This window comes from Venturia canescens, chromosome 6 (assembly GCF_019457755.1).
Source record: "Venturia canescens isolate UGA chromosome 6, ASM1945775v1, whole genome shotgun sequence".
NCBI classification, from domain to species: Eukaryota; Metazoa; Arthropoda; class Insecta; order Hymenoptera; family Ichneumonidae; genus Venturia; species Venturia canescens.
In genome coordinates this window covers 1,344,473-1,371,823 of record NC_057426.1, presented here as the reverse complement: position 1 = coordinate 1,371,823, position 27,351 = coordinate 1,344,473, and the positions used below count along the sequence as shown (strand labels likewise).

The window sequence follows — 27,351 nt, the reverse complement described above, 5'->3', positions numbered from 1 at the left end:
TATTGAGTATAAAACCTCCCGTTTGTACAATTTATTCAAACGAAAGAAAAAATTTTTCTAAAATCTACAATAATCGTAAACATTTATTTCAAAAATTATATACGTTTTTATTATCGTATTCTCTTTCCAGAAATGCGGCGCTTTTTTTGTTTTCTCGAGAAAGATTTTCAAGAATATACAAGTCCCGAATTGTTTGTGTTTTTTTATTATACAATCTTTTTCGAAGCTTTTCGAAGCGTTCTTAGCACGAGGTCGGAGGAATGCAATGAAATATCATATAATTTATAATACAATATTTATAATAAGAACGAATCTCCCCGGGAATTCCTCTGGCTATGTTTCTCGTTGCATTTCTTGGTTTTTCCATCATTGTTAATAGTATTTTTGCATTTTTCAACAATGCTTGACAACGAACTACAGATATGAGAAATATTTTGGTAGATAAAAGTAATTAAATTAGGGTCTTTCTTTGTCGATTCATTTGACCAAATAACTCAATTCGTCACCAAACCTCGTTTCATCCCTTTTTTTTACCACTTTGTTATTCACGCCAAGAAAACAACGAAAAATACGAAGAAAAATATCAGCACGCCAAACACTTTAATCATCAACCATCGGTTGTTGGTCACTGATTGGAAGTATTTCAGAATTTCCGTGTGAGCAGCCTCGACGTTCAATTCCGTATCTTCTATGTTGCTATCTATCCTGAAAATTTCAATTAAAAACAATTGAATTTTAGTTATTTTAAAATGTCGACTTGGATAATTCCCTTTAAAAAATTTTACCTCTCGACCATTTCTTCCTGTTCTTTAACCATGTGTGCAAGTTGCTGAAAAATTCCACCTAGCTCGACTATTGTTGATTCTATATTTTGCATAGTTTCCGCTCTCGATTGAACATAGGCGTCCTGAAATAACAAATTAATATTTATCATCATTATTATTTCGAACAGTTTTGTGATTAAACTTCTGGACATTCTGGTGAAAACTTTTACAGTTTGGCTGATTGTCTATATGTTCATTTGAATTCTTTGTTTTAAGATAAATGAAAACAGTTTTTTTTGTTTAATGTTATTGAAATTTCAAGAAGGCTGAATAAATTTTTTACAGTATCGTCTCGAACAGTACGTTGCATCATCAACTGTTGGTCCATTCCACCCTCCAAATCAATGCTAACAGAAGAACTAGAATCTTGCTCAAGGAGAAGCAAAGAACCTTGTTTTCCAGATGTCACACTAGGAGGCAGTTGTCGTGAAACAGCACCTTGTGTAAATTGTTCCCTTCTGTTCTGTTCTTCTCGCATATTCTGCAAAGCAAACGAACATTCATGATGAAATGTTAATTGATATTGCTAAGGGTCTCAAAGTGGAAGAAAGCTTCTTCACCTCGGAACGAACTTCCAACACACTCTTAAAGTGATTTGACATATTGGCAAGTTTGGATTGTAGAGCAACGACTACCGATGATGAATGAGAAGCTATGTGGTGACCTTGAGAATTTCCCTCTCTCTGCTTCCTTCCTAATTCTTGTAATTGAGCTATTTGCTTATTCAGACTATTTAGATCTGTCTTTATGATGTTCGTTAGTTCTTCAATTTCAACTTGTCGGTCATTGAATATTGATTTTTTCTTAGCCACTGAAAGAATGGAATGAGAAATTAAATGAATTTAAAAAAAAAATAATATACCTCATCACAATTGGATGAAGGAAAATTGGTATAACAGTGAATAAGGACATAAAGCTCGAATAATTTCAGAGAATACTTTGTTGTAGATTGAATAGATTGCTGTTTATCGGATTCATTTTGCACCACAATTTAAGTCATTATGATTCATGTTATTTGGGTGTATGTCATCCAAATTAAGATGGTGGTGTTTGGAAATTATAAAATCTAAATTCGAAAAAAATATACACTAATCACTATACGTGATCACTGAACCTACGCATTGCCAATTTTTCCAATTTGGTGTATGTGCTGGCAATGTTTTTGCCAATATTCTGAGCTATCATCATGAAATTAGAGTAGCTTTGTATTTGTCGTGCTTGGCGAGGTCCTCGAGCTGTCGCTCGAGCAACCGTCCTGCCCTGCATCCTTCTTATTGCACTTGCAAATTCGCTGCTACGATCGCGTGACGTCATGACTACAGGAAAACTATTGTCACGTTCTTTCGTATCTTCGTTAATATCGTTATTACCACCCGCAATGTTTAATCTTTCATTATAATAATTCGAAGTGTTAAGGTTATTAACACTGTTCAAATTGGCCGAAGTTGTTACAACGAAGTCATCATCGTACTCCGAGGCACCACGTCTTCTACGCGCGGGCATTGCATCCTCGCGATATTGCACTTATCAACATTAAACACTTTTTATTTACTTTTAAAACACGTATTCGACGAGACAACACTTTTTTACGATTACTGACACTCCTTAAGACTTCGACACGCCTACAAATACGACGATTATAAACGACAGCTTGTTACAAATTGAAATGACATTTTATGTATGTTCCTTTGCGAAACACTTGTACAATTGTACACACACGGATCTACGGTTTAGTTTTTCTCCTTCAATCTTCAATCCCCACCGCCCAGCAGAAATTTCAGCGTGACAACTCGACAAGTCCAAGGAACTTTCGAATTTCTGTAGACGTAAGTACTACACCACCCCCAGATTAATTTTACGTTTAGTGAGAAATCAAAAGTGGTGGAAAAACACGTTCGGCGGCGGCCGGAAAATGATGTTTTTGGTGGGTATAGTGCATATTTTACCCACCGTGCATATTCCCCATTCAAATTTTGCATTGGCATCACTGGGCTTGAACACGAAGATTCATATAGAGAGGCATGATACTAATAGAAAATATTTTTCTGTTTTATCATTCGTTATAAGTATTAATGAATATGTAGTATACAAATAGAGCGTCGGGTTGTATTTTTTGGAGTCAGCAGCGCTGATCACTCGCTAATTCAAATATTGAAGTGCTGCATGAGCACTTGTAGAAAAAAGATATGACGACAGAGATTTTCAACTTTATTGACAGTCGAGTAAAGACACATTTACATCTAACAAAGAAAAAAGAAAATAAAAAAAAAAGCGCCGGGGAGACGGAATTTTAAGGAAAAAATCCCCGGAGTAGCCCAGCCAAGGAGCGCAACGTTTGCCATTCATGTAGCCTGGGCACTACAGCGAAGTAAGGATACCGGCCGAGCGAGATAAGCGATATAGATATACTTGCTCGGGCTAAAATAGCAACTTAAAAATTCAATTTCTCAATAAACATTGCTAGTCGCCAAATATCCTTTTAGGGGAAGTCTTATATCGTTATAAAGAAGCAGTATGCAAAATTTCAGCTCAAAATTCGGTTTCCGCTTTTCGGAAGTTTATCCAAAATATTTTTTTACTTGATTTTTCAATTGATCATAAAAAGTCAAATATTAAAGTGAGTTATAATTCTTGAACGTCTTATTTCAACTATTAGCTTTGAAAACATTGGTAAAAATCGTATTCATGAATTCCATATTGACTTCGCATTCTGTGACATGTTATTTATTTCATGCTCGTTTCTTCGCCGGTCAACCGCTGCGACTCTGCCACGCGTCATTCACGTATATTTTTTTAATTGGATAACGAAAAACTGAAAAGCTACTTGTAATAACGTACCCGTATAACTATCAATAATAATTCCACAATGTCTTTAATAGCTGTGATTGGAAAACTGTGGCAAGAGTATTCGAAAACGACTCCGAAAAAACTCAAAATAATCGACGCATATTTGTTATATATATTCCTTACTGGTGTCATACAGTTTGCGTATTGCTGTCTCGTCGGTACCTTTCCTTTCAACAGTTTTCTCAGTGGTTTTATCAGCTGTGTCTCATGCTTCATATTAGCAGGTAAATTTCCATTCGAGATTTCAAAAGTATAAAAAAATTTCATACGTTACATCAATTTTCCACTTCGTTTTGAAGTAAAATCATGTCACAGGAAGAGGTTATGTGCAATCGTTTACACTTCAACCGAGTTCCGAAGTTTTTATGTTAAGCTATGAAAAATAATTAAATTCAACCAATCGAACTCGAATAAACTTCTCCATACATAGTTCATATCTCGATTCCATCTAATTCAAACTGGAGACACTTTTACAAATTTTTTTTTCTAGGTGCAGATTGAAGCATTGTATGAAATAAACAATCAATTCGCTGTATAACCCATATAAACATCGAACACTTGTCTGTGTGTTTCTAATTCATTCTTTTCTTTTTCAGTATGTCTGCGGCTACAAGTGAATCCTCAGAATAAGAGTCAATTTCATGGAATAAGTCCAGAAAGAGGATTCGCAGATTTCATATTTGCGCACGTCATCTTACACATTGTTGTCATGAATTTCATTGGTTGAAGTAACTGCCGAAACATTAATATTACCTCTGGATCAATTCGTGACAATTTTTGTGTTTTGTAAACAATAAACGATTAATAAGAGACTTTGAAAACTATGTTTTTTTTGTTGGTGTTCAATTGAACAAATAAAAAATATGAAATAAACTGATATAATCAAAAAGAAGCCATTCAAAATTAATATAAAACTGCATTCAGACTTTTGTGACCAAGTTTTTCATCTTTTGAATTGCTGAGTTATTATGCTTTGAAAAAACGATGTTTCATCCAATAATCTATGATAGTTGAAGTGAAAGTTTAGAGAGAGAATTTTTCACAGCATAAAATTTTATACTACCAAACTCCCAATGGAGTTCTGTATCTAGCAACACAGTCCTGAGAGCAGTTTGAGCCAATACTTTATTGTCAAAGGCAGCACACAATCTAAATAATTTCATGCTTTTGTTCATATATATATCGGAACAAAATAACTCGTGGAAAGTTCTTTTATATGACACCCCATGAGTTTAGACCCGTACATGTTTGCTCAAAGCTCCTGACCTCGAAATTGTGTAGAACACAAAATCATTGGAAGAAACAATTGGGGGGGAAAAACGAATAAGATATGTATAACTACAACAATTAATAGTGTATTTATTTGTCTTTTCTTACATATATCCCTAAATGAAGGACAGGCTTGCTCATTGGTAATATCAGGAATTTCTAACCTCGCATAATATTTACAAAGATATATCGTGGAAGGATAAATACAATGTTATAGTATTTGGGCAACGACGTAATATGGTCGATCCATCGGAGAGTAAAACGAAAAACTGATAAGTTCGATACGCAGGGATTTTTAGTTATTTTTTTCTGGTTTCTGTTGATTTTTAATCGTACGTCCACATTGTGGTATCTTAAAAGAAAAAGTACAACGAGCATCGAAGCTTTCATTTTTAATATGACACACAAAGCGACCATAGAAATGCGGAAAAAGCTCGAGATGTTAAATCATTGCCATACAATCGAATTTGCTTTGTACATCATAACCTTATGTTTCTAGTTTTTCCTCCCTATTTCTTAAAATGATTCTATAGGCAATAAATAGATCCATTAATACTATAGTAATAAGAAGTATTTTTCTGTGAGTTTTGTGGTTAGATGCGCGGTTTCGATTTTTTATTCATTATTGGTTATTTATTATACCATTATCGTTATTATCATCATTATTAAATAATACGTGAATACTGCTCGTACGAACACACACCTATTTCGCTTTTGCGATTTTTTCAAATTGGTGATGCCGTACGTCAAGATTCAATTTTATCACATCCAACAAACTGCGAACGACGTCATTGGCTGTATTTCTTCTCGTTCCTTTTCTCTGCTTATTATATATAATGACATTCGTACGAGCTCTTTGTACATTTACAATAAATAAGAGATAATTAAAAAAAAAAAAAACGAATACTTTGTTTATTTTTTTATGAAACAACGTCGTTTTTTCACCGATGATTTTTGGCGAAAAACAAAAGTAAAACCGCCATCTTGTGAAAACATTAAACACGGAAATATGGCCGCTCGAGGATACTGCAAATAATGGAAGAGCACATGAATCAACTGAGCAAGTAAGAAATCCGCATCAATTACAAATTTTGACTTCAAAGTTGAAAGCTGCCATTTGACCACTTCGTTTAATTTTCAACTTCAAGTTCGTATCTCCGAACAGCCACAGTAAATAAAAGGAATAAAATCTTAAATAAAGTGATTAAATCTATGTTACATCGACTCGTGTTTTTTATAATTCAGAATAGTATGAACAATGTCATCAGTGCTTTAATTGTATAACAATAATAATGATAATAATAATAACAGCAGTAATAGCGGTTTCTATTAAAGTACATTGTCCGAACGGAAAACATGCTCTTCACATTTGCCACTCTGACTTCTCGCCAATTTTCAAAAAAGAGAAAAACATGAAAATCTCGAATACCTTCGTTTTGTGACAAACTCAATGGTATATCATTCGGCGAAAGAGTTAAATTCTGTGATGGGCATCGTTGGAACAGTAATAACGATGGAAAATCGTTTCTAGATCATTTTGAAAAAAAAAAATTTTTAAACATTCTCAGTGATAAAAAAAAAAAACAACCAAAAATTATCAATAGCGGTTTTGTCCCAAATGTCCTGAAAATTCTCATTCCAACGGTGACCATGTTTCAATATTTCACAAATGTTCAGATCGAAGTTACAGTGATTCGAGAACGGGGTTTTCTTTTTAAATCTACATTTTGTAATGAATCTAGAATAAAAAGAGTGATTTCCAAAGTGACTTATTTAAGCCCCTCCCCCTTAAAGTGGGAAACATATATCGAAGCAACAACTGGAAGGAGAACTGGGGATTTTTTCTCTAACTTGGCACATGAGCATGAATAATTAGGTGGGCAATGTTTTTATCTTTTTTTATTCATTTTGTGAAATGAAGAATGAAATTTCTGGGGGAGCTGCAGGAATATAAGCCATGTATTATGAAACGTTTTATGGTTCGATCGAAATCCTTGCAATTTATGACAATATTTGAGATTGAAAAGTATCGAAAATGCTTTCTTTCGCTTTACCATAAAGCAAATGGTAAAGTACGAGTTTCAAATTAACGAGAAACCTCTGTTATCATGAAATATCATTGTTTTTTTAGTCTCCAACCCTAATATCGTATTGTAACCTCGAAATTCCACGTCCGGAGCTGCCGCGACAATGCGGCGCGATTTCAACGGCCATCACCAGTTTTTCAACCGATCAGAACGAGAGCCGCCAGTTCGTTCTGTTATTTGTCATTTCGAGGTTGGGACGAGTCCGCAGAAGCGCGAGCAATTAATATTACGCTAAAATAAGATTAGATGTAGATTACTTATATATTTTTGAGATCGGGGAGCAAATATCTTGACTTTTTCGTTCTCGGAGACTCGATTGCGTGGGCGCGTGGCTAGACCTGGTTTTTCGACGGTCCACTTGATTTCGGGGGCTATTTTTAAGTAGAACTTTGCATAAAGACACAGCCTACGATCAGCAACTTTGTAATCAATAAGTTGTTGACAAATTCTAGAAATGTTAGATGGAAAAATCGTGGGGGCAGGGAGAGGGGTCGAAAGCTGCACTTTTACGGAAGCTAACCTCAAAAACCCACTCAAATCGTGTACCATATTTTGTAGTAATCATCAGAGATGGGCATCGTTCGAAAAGAAAATAGTACAAAAAAAAACAGGCGCAATGGACAAGAAAAAAGATTAATTGAAAAAAAAAATGGGTCAAATGATTCCCCGATTAGTGAATTCAAAAAACTGATGAATCGTCAAGAAAAAATGATTTTTTTTGGTTCTATTTTGATAGAAAATCTACCTGAATTATGTTCGTTTATTCAATCAATTTTAGTTCAAACAGTACTCATCTCTGCGCGAGACAATTTTTTAGCTCACAATAATTTTGTTTCTCTTCATTCGACAGACAAGTTCGCGGTTTTTGGAGAGAAATTAAACAAACCGATGCTGTTTTAGACGGAAGTCATCAGTCGCGAGTACACGATACGTCGTTACTCGAAAAAAAAAAATTAAATAAAGAGGAAAATTCTTCCGTCTCTCTGCAATTTATTCAGGCCTCGCGGGGTCCGTTTTGTTTTTATTTCCATTTCTCTCAGCTACCAAGCTCAAAGCCTAAGTTCATTATTATTCTTTTTAGTCACTTTATGCCGCCTTAGTACCAAAATCGGCGTTTCCATTTTTATTTTTTTGACTATCTTGTTTGTCTCTTTTGTTATTCGATTGTTTCGCTGCTCCAGGCGATTTTTAAGACATCGTCTCCTCAGCGCCTCGAGGCGTTCGGTTCGGTGAATCGGTCGCGTGATCCCGATGCCTCTCGACGTATTTTCGTCTCGCTGCCAGCAGCATATGCTCCTTACGACGCTGAAGAATTCTCTCCCTCTCCGAAGATGACTTTGAGAATCTTCCGCCTAACGTCGAAGGCTCCTCACCGCTGTTTATCGTTAAATATTTTTCATTTTTTTTCATGCTTCATATACTTTTGAAAGTTGTCAACAAAAAGTCGCAAATATTGAAATTTCAATCGCGATGCAGAGCCTCAGCTCTCGAAAACGTTATTGCATTTTTTTAAAATAGGAAACGATGTTTTTCACACAAACTCGTTACTCCGTAATGAAACTATATACCAATCGATGTGAATTACCTGTCAGCCGCGGGAATTTCAAAACTCGGATCCCACGTCTTTTCAGCAAGAGGATTCGGCAATATTCGGCTGGTAACCGATGGCGTGAGATTCACCGACTCCATTTCCGGTTCCTCTATCACGTGATGAGGGACCGTCAGCCGACCGTCGAAAATATTCTCGACGGTCAATTCGACCGATCTCGTTATTCTGAGGTCTTCGAGAACAACGTTTCGCGGATAATGTGGAAAAAGTTGTTGCACCTTAACGAGAAAAGAAAGAGAAATTTCCTTATTCGCTCGACAAACTCAAATCGCTAACCGTAAAGTCCGAGTTTTTTCTTCAGGCTTTTTCATCTCAGAGACATTTTTTTCCAACTCAATTAAATTTGTATGAAAAAATGATTGAAAAAACTGACTTGTCTCGCCATGGCATCGAGCTGGGAGTTGGTGTGCGCCAAAGTGAGTATGTCGCCCCTGAGTCGATTGTGAGTGACCTCTACGGAAAAGCTCGGCAACCAGGACACGTATCTCGAGCCATCGAAATGAAAAAAATGATTGTCGTTGCGTCCAACCGAAGTCTGAGTATCGGGTGACTCAGGCCTCATTTCTGTATTATTATCTCTTCGGTTGGCTTGCATGCTAAGTACCAAACGACACGTTGGACACGACGTATCTTGTTCGAGCCAGGACTGCAGACACGAGTTGTGGAACAAGTGTCCGCAAGGTAATTTTCGTGCGGTTTCCATTTTTTCCCAGCAGATGGCGCAGCTGTCGGAGTTTTCAGCCAATTCGTCGGGCGAAGCCATAGGATAGCTGAAATTGATGAACAATTGTGATTTTATTCTTCAGAAATCAAAGTATACAAATTTTTGCAAGCGAAAAAAGGGTGAAAGTAACTTTGAGGTTAGTCAGAGCTCGACCGCCAACCGGCACACAGTCCGTGTTCCGCGTCCCAGTCCTCCTCCTCCTTATCGTACTTACTTTTGTTCCATATGGCTGAGAACCGCCAAATAATTTCGGTGTTTCGTGATTCTCCGTTGTATCTCATGGAAGAGATATCGCAATTGCATGCATATGACAAGGGACGCCATACTGAGTAGAATATTACTCCAGAGCAGCATGTGAATGTGATGGAAAAAATCGACCCCGAGTACAGTCAGCTCGGAAATAAGCTCTGTGTAATAAGCCAAAGGGCCCCGTTTATCCGACGATCTTGGCGACGAACGGGTGTCGTAAAGATGTATGGCGTATCGCAACATCACGTGAATCGTTCTAACTGCCAATAGTACGCACTAAGGGATATATTGAAGAGAAAATTATTGATTAACAGGCACTATTATTTATGAAAATTGAGACTGAATCGTGTCAAGGCATTTTTCGAATATTTAATCGGTAAAAAACGTTTTTAAGGAAGTTGAGGCTGTACAGTCATTTTTTTTACCCAAAAGTGATGACCTGTACCTTTCAAAAGTTAGGCCAGTTTACAGTTTGGCAATGTTGCATACACGTTAAAGAAAAGTTGGGGAAAAAAAGACGAAAAACTGGTGAAAGCTCAGTCGAAAACACGAACAGTGACGATCCTAGCCTCAAAAAACTGCACGGGAAACAGATTATTATTAATATAATCTCAGCAAATCTCCTAATAAATCTGAAAAAAAATTGACATTATTCGGCAAGCCTTGCTCATGTTGCCCAAAAAATTTCATATTTTTAGCATCATTTTTAACGGAGATATCACTGAATATGTCTTGACTTCCATAAGATTACATGTTATTTGGCCCAAATTGTTATTGATTTTTCTCAGCAACGACGCTCCTAAACTGTCTGAAAATTTAACTGATTTTTTTTTACACTTCACTTTATAAGATGCAATCGGTTTAAAAGCGGTGACATCATTTTCATTTTAATGCCTCAACTTCCTTAAGGCATTCTCCGGAGGAAAGTAGTAGACTTTTTAGAATCGTTAATAGTAAAATTCGTGACGAAAAATTCTGAGTTGATATTTCACTGCTCGTGTGATTATCGGTTAAATGGATAACAATAAATTCTTTGACCAGCAATAACGAATATGATATTTTTGCCAAATCGCAAAGCCACCGTTACGCAAACGCGTTTAATTGATAGTCATCTTGGGGCTGGTCAGTCTCTCGAGCTCGGTAGCGCGATAAATTCACCGCAAACAGGAAAAAAATGTTGCCCATCGAGTCTGAGGAATGACGTGAATTCATGAATTTTCGAGATCGCAGGAGAAGGAATACTTTTACGAGATTTCAACGAGTTCCCGAGGAGTCTCGAGTAATGTGTGAGAAATTGGCTGACGTCAATGTTGCCTTGTGTTTACGATCGACCTACATTTCTTTAAATCGTCCAATCTCTTCGGGCATGAATTTGAATGAATTTCGTTAGGAGACTTAGAGAGGCTCTCGCGAGCGTCATAGTTGAGATACAAGCGCAAGGATTGGTCACTGACCCCGAGGGCAGAGTAACGGTAGTAACAAGCTTCGATATTTCCGCATCGAGTCTGGTCAACCGCGCCTCATTTCGCCAGTTCGATTTACTTAACAAGTTCGCTGAGGTTCGCACGAAAAATCATAGCGTCGGATATTTTAAATACATTTTGCAAACATTTTTTTCGGGTTTCGGATTCAAACACATCCGAAAATGAAACGGTCCGCGAAAGAAGTCGATTCGAGTAACGGAATAGTTTCTTGCTCAACAGCAAGCCAATGACCAAGCGTTGAGCGATTCGACATCGTGTCATCCCTCCACCAGAGCATTTTTCCATCATTGGAACTCTCCAAGTGTAGCAACTCTGCATCGTGCCAAGTGTCCAAGCGCGTCAACCCACCATCGGGGCGAGTCCCGACGTAGCAACCCGAAATATTTCTTCGACTGTTGTATGTGCTCGTATTTTTCGTTGACTGTACTTTTCCGACAAAACCACACTCTAAAGTTTATTGAGGAAATATTTTTGTCCAGTACGAGTGTGGTTTTGTCGGAAAAGTAGAGTCAACGAAAAATACGAGCACGCACACACAACAGTCGAGGAAATGTCGGGTCGCCACGATCGGGACTCGCCCTGGTGGAGGGTTGACGCGCTTGTATACTTGGTACGCACTCGGACAGTTTCAACTTCAACGATGGAAAGATTGACTGGAGAGATCGAAACAATGTCGAGTTGCCCGACGTGGAGTTGACACCCTGCCACTTTTCGAATGAACTAGGAATAATGGAGGCTTTTTAGATAATACGACCGAGAGACACATTTTTCGAACACGAGCACCGAAACGAGGTCGAAAACGAGCGCGATAACACCGATCAATTATGCATAATTTTCACCGTTTCTCGATAAAGAACAGGCTGGTGCGCACGATAAAATTGCATTTCCGGAGAAGCGAAGGAACGAAACGCGAGAAAAGGAAAAAATGCGAACGAGTTGTGACGAATGAATTCAGATAGTCTTTCGAGTCTGTCGTAGAGAGGTTATGATAATCGACGCGCACGCTTTCCGATGATCGATATGCCGAGCGCGGGAGAGCCCATAAACGCGCTCACAATTTAGCGACGATGACGCATTGCTCGCTGGGATTTCGTGTCGTCACAAGTTGGGCGGGAAAAAAAACCACGCGAAACGTGTTTAGAGCTCGAGATAAAAGGAAGTACAACGGTAATAGATTTGAGTGTATGTGGGTCACACGGGAAAGGGAACGACCGCGGTGACGAGATGGAGAAAAGCCGAGAAAAAAGGTGTAGACAAATGGAGGGAGGAAATAAAGAGAACTAGTAGAGGCAAGGAGCAATTTCAAGGTCTCTTTAAAAACATAGGTTAGGTAAGAGAAAATGGACGGTATGAGGAAACGGTGAACGAGGGGCGAGAATAGCCTCATATTCGTGGTTACTTCGCATGGATACTCGACGAGACATAACCTCACGTGAGAAAGACGCAAGACCCGTTCGATTATATAACATGATTAAAGTATCATTATATGTCGGGAGTCGTGGATTTCTTTCCCTCTCACTCCCGTTTTCAGCGTCGCCAGCGTCGCATGTACATGAACTAGCGACTAGCGGCTGCTTTAGAGCTCGCGTAGTTGCGAATTCGACCGAAACTTGTTGCGCCAGTGACTGGTGCTGGCTATACCATGCGCACGTTGATGCGAGCCACGATTATTTTTCTTTCCGCTTGTGACCGACTGGCCTGGACAGGTCGACGTCTCGAAGAGGGGTTTCACAATCTCATCGATAAAATTCTATTGCCACAGAACCCACATGTCGTGTAACAGCTTCGAAACACATCCGCATTCGCACAGCGAAATGTGAATGCATCAACTTTATTATTGAAGATTGAAGCATTAGGTTGAATTTGTCGTTGTTTTTTTTTTTCGGCTATTTGACATTATTGCCAAAAATCTGCTAGCCTCATTGGAATGATAAAAATCGCGCGCAAAGTCTGTAAAGCAGCTGCTTCGCGATTCCGGTACGTTCATAATCGTGTCATTGTAATTGTACGTGAACCGAGAGTTGGAGAACATTCGCGACGTTTGAGAGGCTCGTACGAGGCATATTTTATGCAAAATTGATCCAAGGGCGACCACTTTTCATGATTTATACTTGATAATTAAATTGCACAATAATAATATACGCGATCGTTCGTGACGCCCTGGTTGACTCGGTGATTCACCTTCGTGATAATCTTAACGTGGATTATCGAGATCGTCATCCGGTGACCTTGACTCCAATCGGGACGACAAAAAGAATCGCGAATAAATGGAAACGAATTCGTTGGATTTTTCCAAGACTTAAAAATCTCCACGAAATGCGGAGAAAAATAAATTCATTCCTGACCTCTCGTTTAAGGACGTTTTTTTGCCCTCCCTCTGTCTCTCCTTCTCCGCATTTCCGAGATAAATTGCGGTATTTTTCGGCCCACCCCCGGGCATCGTAGCGTCACCATCGAAAACTGGTTACGTTTTATCATCGCGTGTCCCAAGCTCGGATCGTGTTAACCCGCCGATCAGCATCGTCAGAGCGAGCAGTAGTTCTTTAATAAAAACTTGGATATGTTTCACGCGCACGCATGCACGCACGAGGCAGCGTCACGACACAACTTCTGACTCAGCGGATCTAGTAGTTTTCTCTATGAGTTTGCCATTTTAATTCGATAATAGTAATAATCGAAGTAACGACAAAAATGGAATTAATATATTGAAGTATTTCAAAGCGGAATGATCGCAGTAACTTTTCCCTTCAAATTAAATTAAGCTCGAAATTGATCTGAGGATATAAACCACGAGAGGTACCGAGGACTGAGATCATACCCGAATGGAACGAGTGACGAGGTTACGACGCGATACTCGTCGAAACGAAGGCTAACCGTGGAAATATCTCATCGAGGCTGTCCCAAACGAGTTCAAGTTCAAAAGGAGGCCCGATAAGCTCGAGTTCAAGTTTTTTCACAAGGATGAAAGTCTCCTCTCAATTGTTGCCAAGTTTTGTCGCCTGCACTGCCGAGACGGTTAGTGATACGTGAAAAAAAACGTGCCCCCTCAACATTTTCGGCTCTGAGTTTGCTCCCGAAATCGAGTTCGCGAACCTCTGTTTAGAGGTTTTCTATGCATAATTCAACTCAGAATCCTTTTCAAACGAGGAGGGGAATTGAAAAAATCATTTACAAGAGAGTCTCGAGAGGCGTCGAGTCCAGGCAAGTTTTCAATCTCGTCAGACCTCATCGAGTGATTCGACCAAGAAAAAATCTCACGATCATTCAACGAGGCAAAGAATAACGAGGGAAAAAACGAATTCCAACTCACCTCGGCTGCCATGAATGCGTAAGTGTTCAAGGACACGAAAAAGAAGGCCGCCGCGGTCGATAGGAGAAGCATGAACGAGGACAGTGCCAGGATCGCTGCGAGTAGTCCCAAAAGGCGAGCGTGACTCCAGCCTGGAGTCGTCGGTGAGAATGACAGCTGAGGAAAAAATTCAAGCATATATTTAGAACGCGATGGAAAAATCAAATTTGCACAAACAAACTGGGCTAGGGAATGAGTCGGTAGAAAAAATTGTACTTTTGTTTTACAAACGTATCGAGAATCATTAAATTTCATTCGTCCCCGAGGGGACCTTCTGAGATGTGCTCAAATGAGCGAGTGCTTAAAATAGCCTCGTCGATTGAATCGTTTAATATTTGTTATTCAATACATTTTGGCTTTGGTGTTTCTTTTTTTCTGTGAATTTGAGAACCTCCGAAATATATTTCACGATAAGAAACTGGTTTTCGCTGAGTTAGCAGACATCCCAGGAGAACACCGAGCGGCGGTTCGTATCTGAAATTACCACCGGGATCCTGGAGTTATAAATTAGCATTCGAAACTTTGGGGCTGCTAGAAATCCTAGTGATTTCGATACTTTCGTCTCGCGACATTAATTCGCCAATTTATTTTTACGTTTTTGGGATTCTCTACACCGAAATTGCGCTTTCGCGATTTCTGGAAAAAGAAAGATCACCGACCAAAATCCTGACTCGATATATCGTCCCGTTTCTCCGGGACAAATTGAAATTCGGTTAAAACGTTTTCAAATGGACGAGAGCCGAAACCCGATAAAAAATATAATTTTGCTTCCATAGCTGAATGTCAAAAACATCATTTGAAGCAACAAAACTTGCGATTAGTCATCGAATGAAAAAAACAAAATTGTTTTCGTACTTGACTTTCCGGGAGTTTTGAATTAATCAAGAAATCGGAATTTCAGGGTCATAGACCAGTCGATCTGGTCCGACGCGTATCTCCCCGTGCTCATATATTTTCATCCTCATTCTCAATGCGATCGTAAACGACTTTTACGACTGAACTCACTTGACCCATAAGAAGAAAAATATAATAATTTTAGATAAACACAAAAATTTGCGGATATCGCATTGAGTTGTTGGTAAGCTCATTGTAAATAGAGATTTCAAAGTGTGGAACCGACGCGTCCACAAGAATTAGCACATTTGTCACAACGATCATGTTTGTTGTACTCGTTTGACCGTCGCTTGGATATTTTTTAGCGCCTATTTGGAAGTGTGTGAATATTCCGTGCGGTGATGCGTCATTCTCAGAGGCGAATCCCCCTCACAGCGTCAGCTTGGCGAAATATAAGCTAACCTCGTTATCCTAATTGGATAAACTTAAAGGGATTTTGTGTATCGCAATTTTCCCTCTTTCTTTTATTATATTTATTTTAGTTGTTATTGCACAACGAGAGTGGCGTACGAGTGGATTCGGTTTCTCGACGAATCGCATTATCGAAGACGCGATTACTCGAAAATATCTCGAACCCGAAAAATTGGTATTGAAACAGGGTTTTACAGTGATCCTCTAAACTAGTCGTTCCACCTTTAGACGTGGCAAAGTATTTTTCGAAGTACGCTTCGAAGTGAGCAAAAAATTAATTAGAATTAATAAAATAATAACAATAATAACGAAGACATTCCCCTTCGACGGGATATAAGAATATTGAGTGCGCTCAAAAGTGAAAGGCGTTTTTCATTATTGCACAAGGACACCTTTCGAGTAACCGTCTCGTTTACGGTTTATGGCAAATATTCCACAAACGTGCGTTTGAAAAAACGTCATTTATATATAAATGAGCGAAGATTTGTATTTATATATCGAAGTACTCACGTATACGAATCGATCCTTGCACAGCTGACTTAGAAGGCCGAGAAAACCGAGTGCTGTGAACCATGCCCACCACAAAACGACCTCGTCCACGTACTGAACGTTAAGTACACCAAACACAAAGATAAATTTGTAGAATACGAAATTCCCAAATTTGTCCTTGAGATGTTGACGCTCGGAGGGGCGTAACTCCCCAAAAACGAGCCTCTGTATTGATTTGCCCAAAAGTATGAGGGCGCAGTAAGCCATATTCATCAGTGGCTGAAAATCAAAGAAACAAATAACTCAATTAGTACAGCCTACCGAGTTGTTATATATATATACGAAGTCGGACGTTTCAGGCTAGTTTCCGACGCAAATGGGGTATTACACTTTTTTTTTAATTAACCCAGAGATCGTAATGAACCAGTAGAATTTTTATTTCAATTTTACAAGACCGAAAAGTGTTGCTCAAAACCTATTTTTTATTTATGATTTTGAATTTTCGCGCGGAAACGCTAGCCGCCGTGCTGTTTCGGTCTGTGACGTCACTCCGTTGTGGACTCACCATCGTCACCATCGAGGTATTTATCATTGGTAAAATTGTACTTTCTCGAAAAATAATGATAAAAGTTCACAAACGTGATAATATAACTTGTAAAATTTTAAAATAACGCAGAGCGCACGACAAAAATCTAGATTGTTTACTATCGGAGTGCGTCACGTTTTGGGACCGGATATGGCGGATGCAGATGAAAAAAAAGACGATTTTTAAAATCGACTTATAAAATAAACAATGCATTTTCATAAACACGCATTTTTATATTTTTCCTTGGGTCGTATAAGAAAAAATTGATGCGCGGACTGTTTATTGAAAATGGACTGATCGCAGTTGACTCACGCGACATTGAATATATTTGAATGCAGGGTTGACCGAATGAATTGAGATGAAAAAATCATCGTTATTAATCGCGGCTTATCAACATTCACGACACGGTTTGCGGGAAGGGGAAGATGATAAAGAAGAATGTGAATCGTCGATGGATTGAACAAATAAACGTAATTAATGTAAGTAAAAGATGCTGATGAACTTGACTTTGGTCCAGTCTAATGGAACGAACGTGTCGGCGTATACAGCGGCGTAAATGATGGTGCCAACTAACTCGAGCACAACAAAGCCGACGTGTTCGAGGCCCTCGGTGGATGAAAGAGCCTTCAAGATCACAGCGAATTAGAGGTTATTGAAAGTACAGCGAGGTGCAGAGAATTCGCAGCACTCGTGAAACGAGTGTCTGTCCCGGGCGTGTTCCGTCGCATTGTGTCGCCAAAGTCTGGCCCATTGTACTTTCTTTAATAAAACAACCTCGTACGTGCCAAAGTAGCGTTCGTAGAAAAAAGACAAAAGACTGAATAATTATAATGGAAAAATAAAAAAGTAGCTTATTATTTGAGGCTGAAAATTAAAACGACTGTTGGCAATAAACTCAAATTAATCAGGATTGTTAATGAAGTTTGCTGCGAAACTGAATAAAAATCGATTTCAAAAGAATTCTAATAGAGGCAGCACCGAGTCGAGCGCGCATACTTAACGAGTGAGTACGCAATAGCGAAGCTCTTTTCGTAAATTATACAGGCTGTAATTGGCGTGGATAAATACAGGAATGCCCGTGACATTGAGCGAGCCAACGAGCACTGTACATCAGCAGAAAGGTTTCCTCGTGCCTCGTGCCTCGTGCCGTGTCGCATACACACGTACATTCATTTCTTCGCTTCCTTGCCAAATAGACGGCTCGCTATTTATGAAGGAACGTTTAATTTTAGAACTAACGTTTTCTGCCCGATCGCCGAGCGAACCGCTCATCATTTTCTCGCCGCTCCTTATTCGAGCGCTTTTTCACGGACGTCGATTTTTAACGACTTCTTAGGGAATTTCGTTCTGCGTACCTGGGGGGTCGCGGTCTCCCTTAATCGAGGATCGGCTTCACTTTTTCGGGCTCAAACTTCCATTTTTTTCGACAAATAATCGAGCAATCCGAACGACGTGCGCAGAGTCACTCGGCGCGGAAGCATTTTAAACTGATTTTTCTTTTGAAATTCTGGTTGACGAATGACTTTTCGCGGCAGTAACTAAAAAATAGGCGATGCATCTTTTTGCCACAATCCAGTTTGCCTAGGTTTCTTCTTATGAATCGGATTAAAGTAATCGAAGGATTAAAATTCCGCATACTCGTTCGATAAAAATTTCCCAGCGATTGAGGATCAATAAAAATGAGAAAAACGTCTATAAATAGGGATGATTCAGTGCGCGACAGTGGGACAACAATGGTTGATCGCCACGTACGATCACCTCGACGTGAGAATAACTAAACGGTTCAACAGCAGCAGGCTTCGCGTTATTGTTGGGATGCTAATGACTGGGACTAATTAATGAAGATTGATTGTTCATCAAGTCCGACGGATCTCCGGAGTGTCGATAGTCTCGTACAGCTATTTCTAAGTGCTTCGAACTCTGACAATTGGCGAATGGACTTTGACACTAAAATCGCCTTCCCGACGAGTCGTTTGCTCGTTTTTTTTTTTTTTTTCTTACTCGCACTCGGACGAAGCCAACGAACGTTGCGAATGCGTTGCTTCCAGTGCATCCTTGTCATATTTTTCATCGACGTCGCTCCACCGCCTGGGTCAATTATTCTTACGGTATTATTAACTTTTACGGTCGAGGATGAGCGCGAACATGTATTTACGAGTGAGTTAGGTCAGCGTCTTGCCAACGTCTCCGAATAAAATCTGGTTTGAGTCTCTTCATCCGGGACTCCTTTCCATTAACAAACTGTCAACGCTGCTGAAAACCTTCTCCGATTTGGTTTTATACACGCATATTCGTTGCTCTCTCCAATTCAACGACGCTGAAGTTTCCAACGTTGGAGTCCAACGAAATGAACGAAAAAAACGTTTGTAATTCACCAATTTTTTATTTCACGAATCGTTGGTGCAGCTTGAAAAACTACGAATCGCAAATTTGGCAGGGAACAAAATAGGAGAATTACTGGAATTATTGGAGAGTTTTTTTCGGTCATTTCGTTGGACTCCAACGTTGGAAACTTCAGCGTCATTCCAATTCATTTTTCTTCGGCCAAGCTGACTCATCGTTCCGATAAGTTGATTTTTATCACGAATAAACTCTTTTTTCCTCGAACGATCATTCGTTTTGTCACGAGTTTACTTATTCAGAAGCTCCTCCCTGTCATTTTTTCTCCTCATAAATCCCATTTGCCTCTCCGCTGTTCTCTCATCAATTCTCATTTCTCAAATTGAAATCGATAAATCATTTATTTTCAGAAGCAGCTGCTTCCATCGCGATCATTTGTACCTGTGCAATATTCGAAGAGACAATGTCACGAGTTGAAAATAGCTTGGGAAATGTGCGCTTGAAATTCATTCTATTCGTCGCTCAACTCGCTCTCATTATTCATAGCTAACGAGTTTCTTCTTATCTGACCAAAACAATTTGCATCCATGCAATACGATTCTGGATTACCCTTGGTCGAGCCGAGTTACGAGTTGGCGCATGAATAATTATCGTTGGCATACTCCCGAGCGAATATTGCGAAACGAATTATTTCGAAAATCCACAATTTTTTAAAAGCTTGCTCATTCTGTCGTTACAGCGATGCGAAAACAAGGCGAAAAGTTGGGGTCTGCGACTCCGTGTCGTCGAGGCGAGTCTCGTCGAGCATGAAAAGTCCGCTTCGGATTCTCCCCGCGTCTCGTCGCTTATTTCTTCTTTTTTTACCTCGACGTTGGTCAATTGCCAGAAAAATATTCCGCGATGGCAAACTATAACTGCGCAGATGAGAAAAGGAGGGGAAGCCTCGTTCCGCGGCGAAAGGGGACTCGAACTTGGGAGAGAACCGGAAGTTCCGCAACGATTTTTACCAACCGCCTCGAGAGCCGCCCGGCCCCACTTTTACCAATTGTGCGCATCGAATCTCAAATGTCCAGCTTCGATTACGCGGACACGAGATTCTCAAGCGGCTTTTCCAAGTCGAGCGACCCTCTTTAAAAAAAAGGGATTTGACGAATGTCGAAGAAGCTCATACGTTGATGTGAGACGATTCCAGTGAAAAGTTTCAACCTCGTAACGACTCACCTCCGCTACTCCGTGCCTGTTTCCGTAGAACTGCGCGGATCGAAAGTTCTCCTCGTATAGCTCAAAGATATTTGCAAAGTTTTTCGATTGTAATTTCAGTGCCCTTTTCTAACTGGATTCCTCTGAAATACCCGAAAAATTCTTTCATCTATTGCAAGGTGAACTCGGTCTGATGCTTTTCACGGTTTCTACGAACGTATTGAAAGTAATAAGAGCCGAGTTTGTAAGAGAGATTCAACGGTGCTGCGACACCCCCGCAAAAAGCTCGTTAATCGACGTAAAAGTAGCTCGAGTCAAGGTTTGCGATCTGCATTACCGGCAAAGCCTCGAATCACCTTATCAGTGTACAATTGCGAATGGACTGGCGTAACGCTGACTCATAAGGAACGTTATTCAAAAAATTTCGACGTACACGGAGAGAGAATTAAATTTGAAAAATTACCATCCAGTTACGAGCTGCAATTCACGATATTATTGTGGGAGAGAAACCGAATTTTCCTATTAAAAAAATAATGTTCGTTGTTCACAGTAGAAACTTTTATCGGAGTATTTAGTAAATTTTGACGTCACGGTGAATTTTACGGCGCTGCATTGCAAAGATTTCCCCATTTTTTTCATGCCCGAGCCCTTTTGAAGCGTGTAAATCACCGTTTCAGGGTGATTTACACGTGAATTCACTAAACGTTTTGTAAATTTTAGTATACGTATCATAAATTTAACAATCTGCAATATTAACCATTATAAAACTGAAAATTCCGCAAAACATGGAAAATTTGACAGTGCTTTTTTACTGGAATAAATATTTTCCGTTAACTCGTCCACGCAGTCAAATATATCCGGTTTATTTGAGAGTTAATTTCACGCTAAATATAACCGTTCAATTCTCTCTCCGTGTAGGAACCGCTTCATTTTCTTTCGGGTGCGATAATTTCGACGGGAGTGTAAAAGTCAGCTATGGCACATTCTATTTCCGATAGGGCAACAAGAGAAGCGTGCAAGAAGTGAATTTTGTATTCCTCATCCTGCCTAATGACACGTTTCGTCACTGCGTTCGCAAGGCTAGTTGTTCGAGCGTGTTAAAGTTCGTGAATTATTCATCGAAGGATGGCGCAACGAGCGATCGTTCGAAAGCGAGAATAAATAGTTTGACGCGAATAAGAGCGGCAAATGGTTTTTTTCGTTCCTCGAATTGCCATAACGATAACGCGGCGAACGTGAAATCCAAGTGTTTGGAGGAAGTATTTGTTATCGTAAATAAAAAGAGACTAACTGACGGCGAAGCGTCCGGCAGCGGTTCCCAGACGCGCCGCGAGGTGGCGCCCGGCCTCGGGGCTTCGCGCGAATGAAGCGAGGCCTCGGAAACTATGAAAGGGCCACGAGAAGCCGGCCAATCTGCGAATTTGGAGACGGCGATTTCTTCGGTCTCGGAAAAATCATTCGACCGAGTTCGTTCCATCTCTTACCGCTGCGCATACGCGAATATTGAAACGGCACGACGGCAACACCGAGTCAGTACGAAGCTTACGCAATAAGATTTCAAACTGTCCGTGTGTCGGACGCCCACAATCGCGTGGACACGCGGGGCTCGCCCGCCGTCCGCGTTGCTGCCTCGATAGACTCCCTCGTGTTTCACAAACACGCCTCTATTGTGCCGAGGGAAAAAAGGCGAATTACTACGGAGGTTTGTACTCGCGTGCAATCGCTTCGATCGCGGGGAATACGCGAGCGATTGCTTATTTCGCTGGGCGTCGTTGATGCGCCGAACGAGTATTATATTTCGTCGTTTTGTGCCCGAAAGGGGTGATAACGACTCTCGCGAGTCCATTGGGATTGCCTCGCAGGAAGGTTGGGAGAGAAAAGCGATTTGGCCTTGAGCCTTGATCCCCGAAGGTCATGGATAAGGTATTTGCAAAAAATTTCGACGAAACTCCGCGCAATTATTGTCACTGCAAAACCAACACTTACCCAAAAACAAACCGGTTCCTGGATCATGCAGGCCAGCAGCTCCTTAAAGTGGATTCCGGGAGTTCGCGTGTCCGTCGTACTCTCGTTTCCCGGCACGTTGCCCTCGTCGATGACGATATTCGTCGCATTGCTGCGCCACGACGGATCCTTGACGATTTGTGCAGCGTAATAGACGGAGCAGGACAAAATGGCGACGCTTATCGTCGTGTAGGCCCGAAAGCTTGGGACCGGCAACCGGTCCAGAAAGACGATCGGCATTATTGGATCAATTTTTTAGATACCGCGCCACCAATCGCCTCTCGGAGAACGAGGTCAGTCTGCAACATGGTCAGAACCGAAACAAACTTTGTTAAGGCAAGTGCCCCCGAATCATTTCAATTTTCATAAAAAAAGGAGAAATTTCTATCCACACATTATTGCTGAATTACACGGACGAAAACATTGCTCAGCGTCCGAGCGAATGCGAATGTTCGTAATCATAAAAAAAACAACAACAACAACAACAACAGCAACAAAGAAAAAAGAAATTACGAAATAGTCCCAAATGGAACGGCATAATGAGGACGATGACCGAGCTGCGCTGACTGCTCGCGACTGTAGCCGGTCTTTGGGGCATCGACTCGACGTGAACAACCGGTGGTGTGCTTCGCATCGTGGCCGGAAGGATACGAGAAATTACGTATTACGGATTGGTCAGGGCTTGCCCGGAGCGGTGCGAGGCGGTTTTGTCTTGTTGAACTTTGACTCGATTTTTCAACGAGAGTCGAGATTATTCATCAAATACAACGCAAGTTTCATCAGTGAAAGTTTTCGGTCTCACTTTTCGGTTTGGTAGAAAGTTCGGTGTGCGCTATTAATAATAAATATGAAAGGTGATACGAGCGAGTGTATGAAAAAGCGATTGTTCTTCAGTCAAGAATTCCTGTTAGCTTCTCATATCGTTTACAATAGCGAATTGAAGAATCGTGAAGCACTTATTCGGTGCTGAAATTGGGTCTAAAACGTTAAAAAGTGGTGCAAAATTGAAGTATCGTCGAACAAATGGGAATCGCTGAAGCAGGATCCTCGGAAGTCTCATAAAAAAAGGGGTTTAGAAAATAATATAGAAAGTGTGAAAAATTCGAAAAAACGTGTATTTCTCAAGGGCGGATGGTAAATGCATTTGAAAGTGTACAAAGGTCATGGTGAAATCTCAGGAATTGTAAAAAATGTGTTGAAAAGTGTAGCGGAAGTATCGAATTGTTTCGAGTGCAATGCGTTAGATCGAGTATCGCGTCTGTTAAAAGAAAATGTGTATAATTTAGAATGTAACATGCACGCGCAGCGACGTATTGTAACGCTTGTAACATTTTTTTTTATTGGGCCCTCGACGCTCGGATGTACAAATTATTCAAATATATGGGCGTGGGAAGAGAAAAAAGAAACAATTTCAAGTCATTTTTCATTCAAATGCGAGACCGTAACAACAAAGTGATTTTTCCGCGATCTATTAAATAAGCAGCCTCGAAAAAAGAAAGAAAGAAGAGAAAAGAACAGAAACAAATACGGTTTCACCTTTACGAAACTTTTTTCCAATGTGACGACATAATCACCACGTGGAGGTCGGATCGATGAACCGGCGTCGCAGTAAAGTTACGTATACGTTGTCGAACGTTCTATATAGCATTCGAGGCGTTCTTTGATGATTCAAGGCGACTGATTCATTTTTATTTATTCATCGAAATAAACGATTTTTCGAAAAAACCACGTAGTACTTTGTAAAGTTTGTAAGGAAATGCGGAAAGATACCTCGAACGCACAATTTTGTGGTATTATTTTGAGGCAGGTTTGGACGAACTAATTTCACGCTTAAATTTCACGGGAATGATCACCTAAAAGCAATACTCTCAAAAAATTGTTCGTTACGATGAAAGCGAAAAAAGCAAGAGCATGAAAGAAAATGGATCTTACCCCCTTAAAGATAATGCGGAGGATCTTTATTTTTGGCGACGTTGGACGCAAGTACGCCCCGCGCAAGCACGTTGTTCGGCGCCCTTAACGGCGAAGCACAAACCCGAAATCACTGAACGAAGGTATTCGAGTATGAGCGAAGAAACTGGTTTATATGCGGAAACACCCTCGAGAGCGCGAGAATTGGGTCACAGCGCGCGTATGGCACAACGATATCGGCGAGAGTGAGGACAGAATTCGACGAAAATGAACAAAAAAGCACCAAATTTTTATTCTCCACAAAAGACACGAATTTCCGCAATATTTATAGACGAAGATTCGCGCAGTAGGCGCCGAGAGGGGGTGGGGGAAAACGCCGCGGGAGGGCCAAAGGGGAGAAGGGTGCTTTGTCGCATTGAGAAAAGTCTGCGGCCACTAGGCAGCTGCGACGTCCGTTCGGCTGCTCCTCGCTCTCTTTCTTTGTCTTTTTAGTCGTGCTACGATAAGCCAAGGCCCGTGCACATACAAACACACCTTGTAGGAGATAGACGAATGGACGTACGAAGCGGAGAGTCCGATTAGTAAGAAGCGAGAGCTAGTAGCCTGAACGACTTTTGCGATCGTCCGTACTTATAGCTTACGATTGAGCTACCAAATGCCGAAAGCGTGAAAAACGTTAAGATTAGATAAAAAATAAACGAAACGAAATAATTAATATCTCGAAATAAAAATAGGTCTTTCGTGGTTCATTCGAGAAAATCGAAACTAGAACGTTCCAAATATTTGCCTAGTTTCCTCAAATGTCGTGGCTAATATACACACGTGCCCATACTCCGCCTACTACTCTCTCCCTTTCTTTCTGTCTGTCACCCCCGTCTGTTTATTCCGTATTCCGTAGCTCCTATTTTTCGATCTTTTATTTATTTCTAACACACACACACTCGGTGAACTGGCACACGAATCTAGCGTATTTAACCCCGATTTTCTCCTCTCCGACTCTGTCTCTCTTCGATACCTTTTTTTATTATCTGTTCCGCGTCAAAACCGGAGCTCTCTGGCTCTCACGAGCGCAGCGCTCATCTAACTACACCGCTCAACGTATACGGTGCTTGTACCTCGGAATCGCGATTACTTGTGCACTTTTCTCTCGCCGCCTGTCGTCTCGATGGATGGACACGTACGTTCGATAAAGACTCGGACGGTTACTCCGCGAGAGTACAACCATGATTGAGTAACCAGCGCAGCCTGCTGGTTGAGCGCCGAAGCTCTCAAATCGAAAAATGTTATCAACTAACGATAAACTTGCGATTTCTTTTATCAACGATCGTTAAAAGTTTTTTGTACCATCGGTCGGTCTTTTCGTACGGATCGACCGATGATGATTCGTTATTCAAAAGTCGAGCGAAACATTTTCGCTGGGAAGGCAGTGGCGCTACGTTCGCGTAACGTAACTGGGAAACTCTCGTAAAAAAAAAAACGTGTAAAACCTAAAACTCAGTGCCATCTTTGTCTAACGAGATTTTTTGCGATCCTGTGATCTTTGAACAATGATTTACCAGTCAATCCAGACATTAATCGGCATGGATTACAATATATTAAGTCCATGGAGACACAAAAATTATGGCCGAGTCTTTAAATTTGAAAGAATTGCGCCTCTGGCGCCCTCGCGTCAGGTTCACACGGCCCACTTCCAGTCCGGAAACGTTACAATCAGCGATTTTGAGCCACCGGAAAAGGGGCTGAAGAGAATCCAACGATGGAAAAGAGTTGTTCAAAGAGATGAAATTCGAAATTTCTTTGACATCGGAATACACGTTAAACTCATAGCGCAAGATGAACATCAGCTCTATTCATCGTCAACACGAGTTTAATAAATGTTCATGAAAAAAGTAACGAAGATTCGCGGTAACGGATCAAGAAAAATAACATCAGTCGAGAAATAAAAAAAAACACGTGTTACAAGTGCAGTGGGGATAGAAGATCGCTGCGAATGCGGGCGTGTCTGCTTACGAGATCAACACACGAACGTATCTGGCGCTAGCAGTCGTATTTTTTTTTTCTTCGATTCCCCACGCACACGCGATGATACACGCAGCTCGCGTTCTTTCTCGCTCCTTCTCTTTCTCTTTCTATATCAGTCTCTGTACGTCGTTTACAAAGGCGATTCCCTCTTGCATCAACGACAAAACGACGTGCCTATCAACCCGACCCGACACAGCAGTAGAGCGAAAGCTTTCTTCCAACGCGGACTTTGAAGCGAGTCGCGGTTTATATACTCAAGTATAAGCAAATAGGATAATAAAAAGTACGAGAGAAGAAATTTAGTTCGGGGGGCTAAATTTCATTTCGTCGTCCTAAGTTTCACTCGTTTCGCTCGAGTATACATTGTCAAGCGTCAAACGTTGAAAAAGCACGTGGGATTTTTTACGCATTCAACGCACTTGCCTCAACCGCCGCAATTACTCACTCACCAGTCAACTTTACCGTTCGATTAACGAGCTTGACCGTGTACTCAACAGGTGTCCGGTTTTCATGCCTCAAGTGTTTCGACAAGTGGCGCCACCTCACACGTTAATTCAACCGATAGATTGCGATAGATATTCACTAAAGTCGAAAAATAAAAATTGTGAACACATTCTTCTTTCGAATTTTTGGTCGAATATTTCCTCTCACGCTCATTAATACTATTCTCACAATTTTTCAACTCTTCGAGGCTATATACTCGTGAAAAACGAACGAGACGTTTCCTGAAAAACAAGGGCCCTCTGTTAGGTTTTGATGAAAGTAATATAAAAAAAAAAACCAAATCATATCGCACGAAGAAATTGAGGTTAGTTCACATTTGGTTGAGCAGTGCGCGAGTAGGAAGCTCCAAGGTATGATCGATAGTACAGTTCTCAATACGGAAAATGGTTTGTGATGAGTGCCCTCCAAATATATCGTATAGTCACTGTTTCGAATCTTCAAAACTTTTACGTAACACGTTCAATTGTCGGAAAAAATTGCAAATGGTTGTCCGATGAGCAGCAGCGAGGGCGCGGTGGCGCCCTCTGAAACGTTTTCCTTTCAGATTC

At 40.5% G+C, this 27,351-nt stretch overlaps 2 protein-coding genes and 1 long non-coding RNA gene across 5 annotated transcripts; 1 reads left to right on the top strand and 2 right to left on the bottom strand.

The window, feature by feature from the left end:
- Positions 1-187: 187 nt before the first annotated feature.
- Syx5 (syntaxin 5) lies at positions 188-2,666 on the bottom strand. The gene is made up of 5 exons (XM_043421311.1): positions 1,943-2,666; positions 1,385-1,635; positions 1,108-1,305; positions 786-907; positions 188-705 (listed from the first exon to the last, which is right to left on the bottom strand). The coding sequence occupies exons 1-5, from the start codon at positions 2,325-2,327 to the stop codon at positions 546-548; spliced, it is 1,116 nt and encodes a 371-aa protein (XP_043277246.1). The 5' UTR covers positions 2,328-2,666; the 3' UTR covers positions 188-545.
- Positions 2,667-5,006: 2,340 nt separating this feature from the next.
- Positions 5,007-25,424, bottom strand: LOC122411939 (E3 ubiquitin-protein ligase AMFR-like). 3 transcript variants are annotated; one of them, XM_043421063.1, is made up of 8 exons: positions 25,293-25,424; positions 22,349-22,665; positions 16,258-16,515; positions 14,404-14,559; positions 9,575-9,885; positions 9,010-9,406; positions 8,613-8,854; positions 5,007-8,402 (listed from the first exon to the last, which is right to left on the bottom strand). In XM_043421063.1, exons 2-8 carry the CDS (start codon positions 22,604-22,606, stop codon positions 8,216-8,218), a joined length of 1,809 nt encoding a protein of 602 aa, XP_043276998.1. In that variant the 5' UTR covers positions 22,607-22,665; positions 25,293-25,424; the 3' UTR covers positions 5,007-8,215. The 3 variants fall into 3 exon arrangements, with proteins under 3 accessions (XP_043276998.1, XP_043276999.1, XP_043276997.1); XM_043421064.1 differs by having other exon boundaries at positions 25,393-25,410; XM_043421062.1 differs by having other exon boundaries at positions 24,299-25,386.
- Positions 16,510-17,607, top strand: LOC122411940 (uncharacterized). The gene is made up of 3 exons (XR_006261262.1): positions 16,510-16,817; positions 17,161-17,301; positions 17,371-17,607. It is a non-coding gene; the product is annotated as an uncharacterized lncRNA (long non-coding RNA).
- Positions 25,425-27,351: the final 1,927 nt, after the last annotated feature.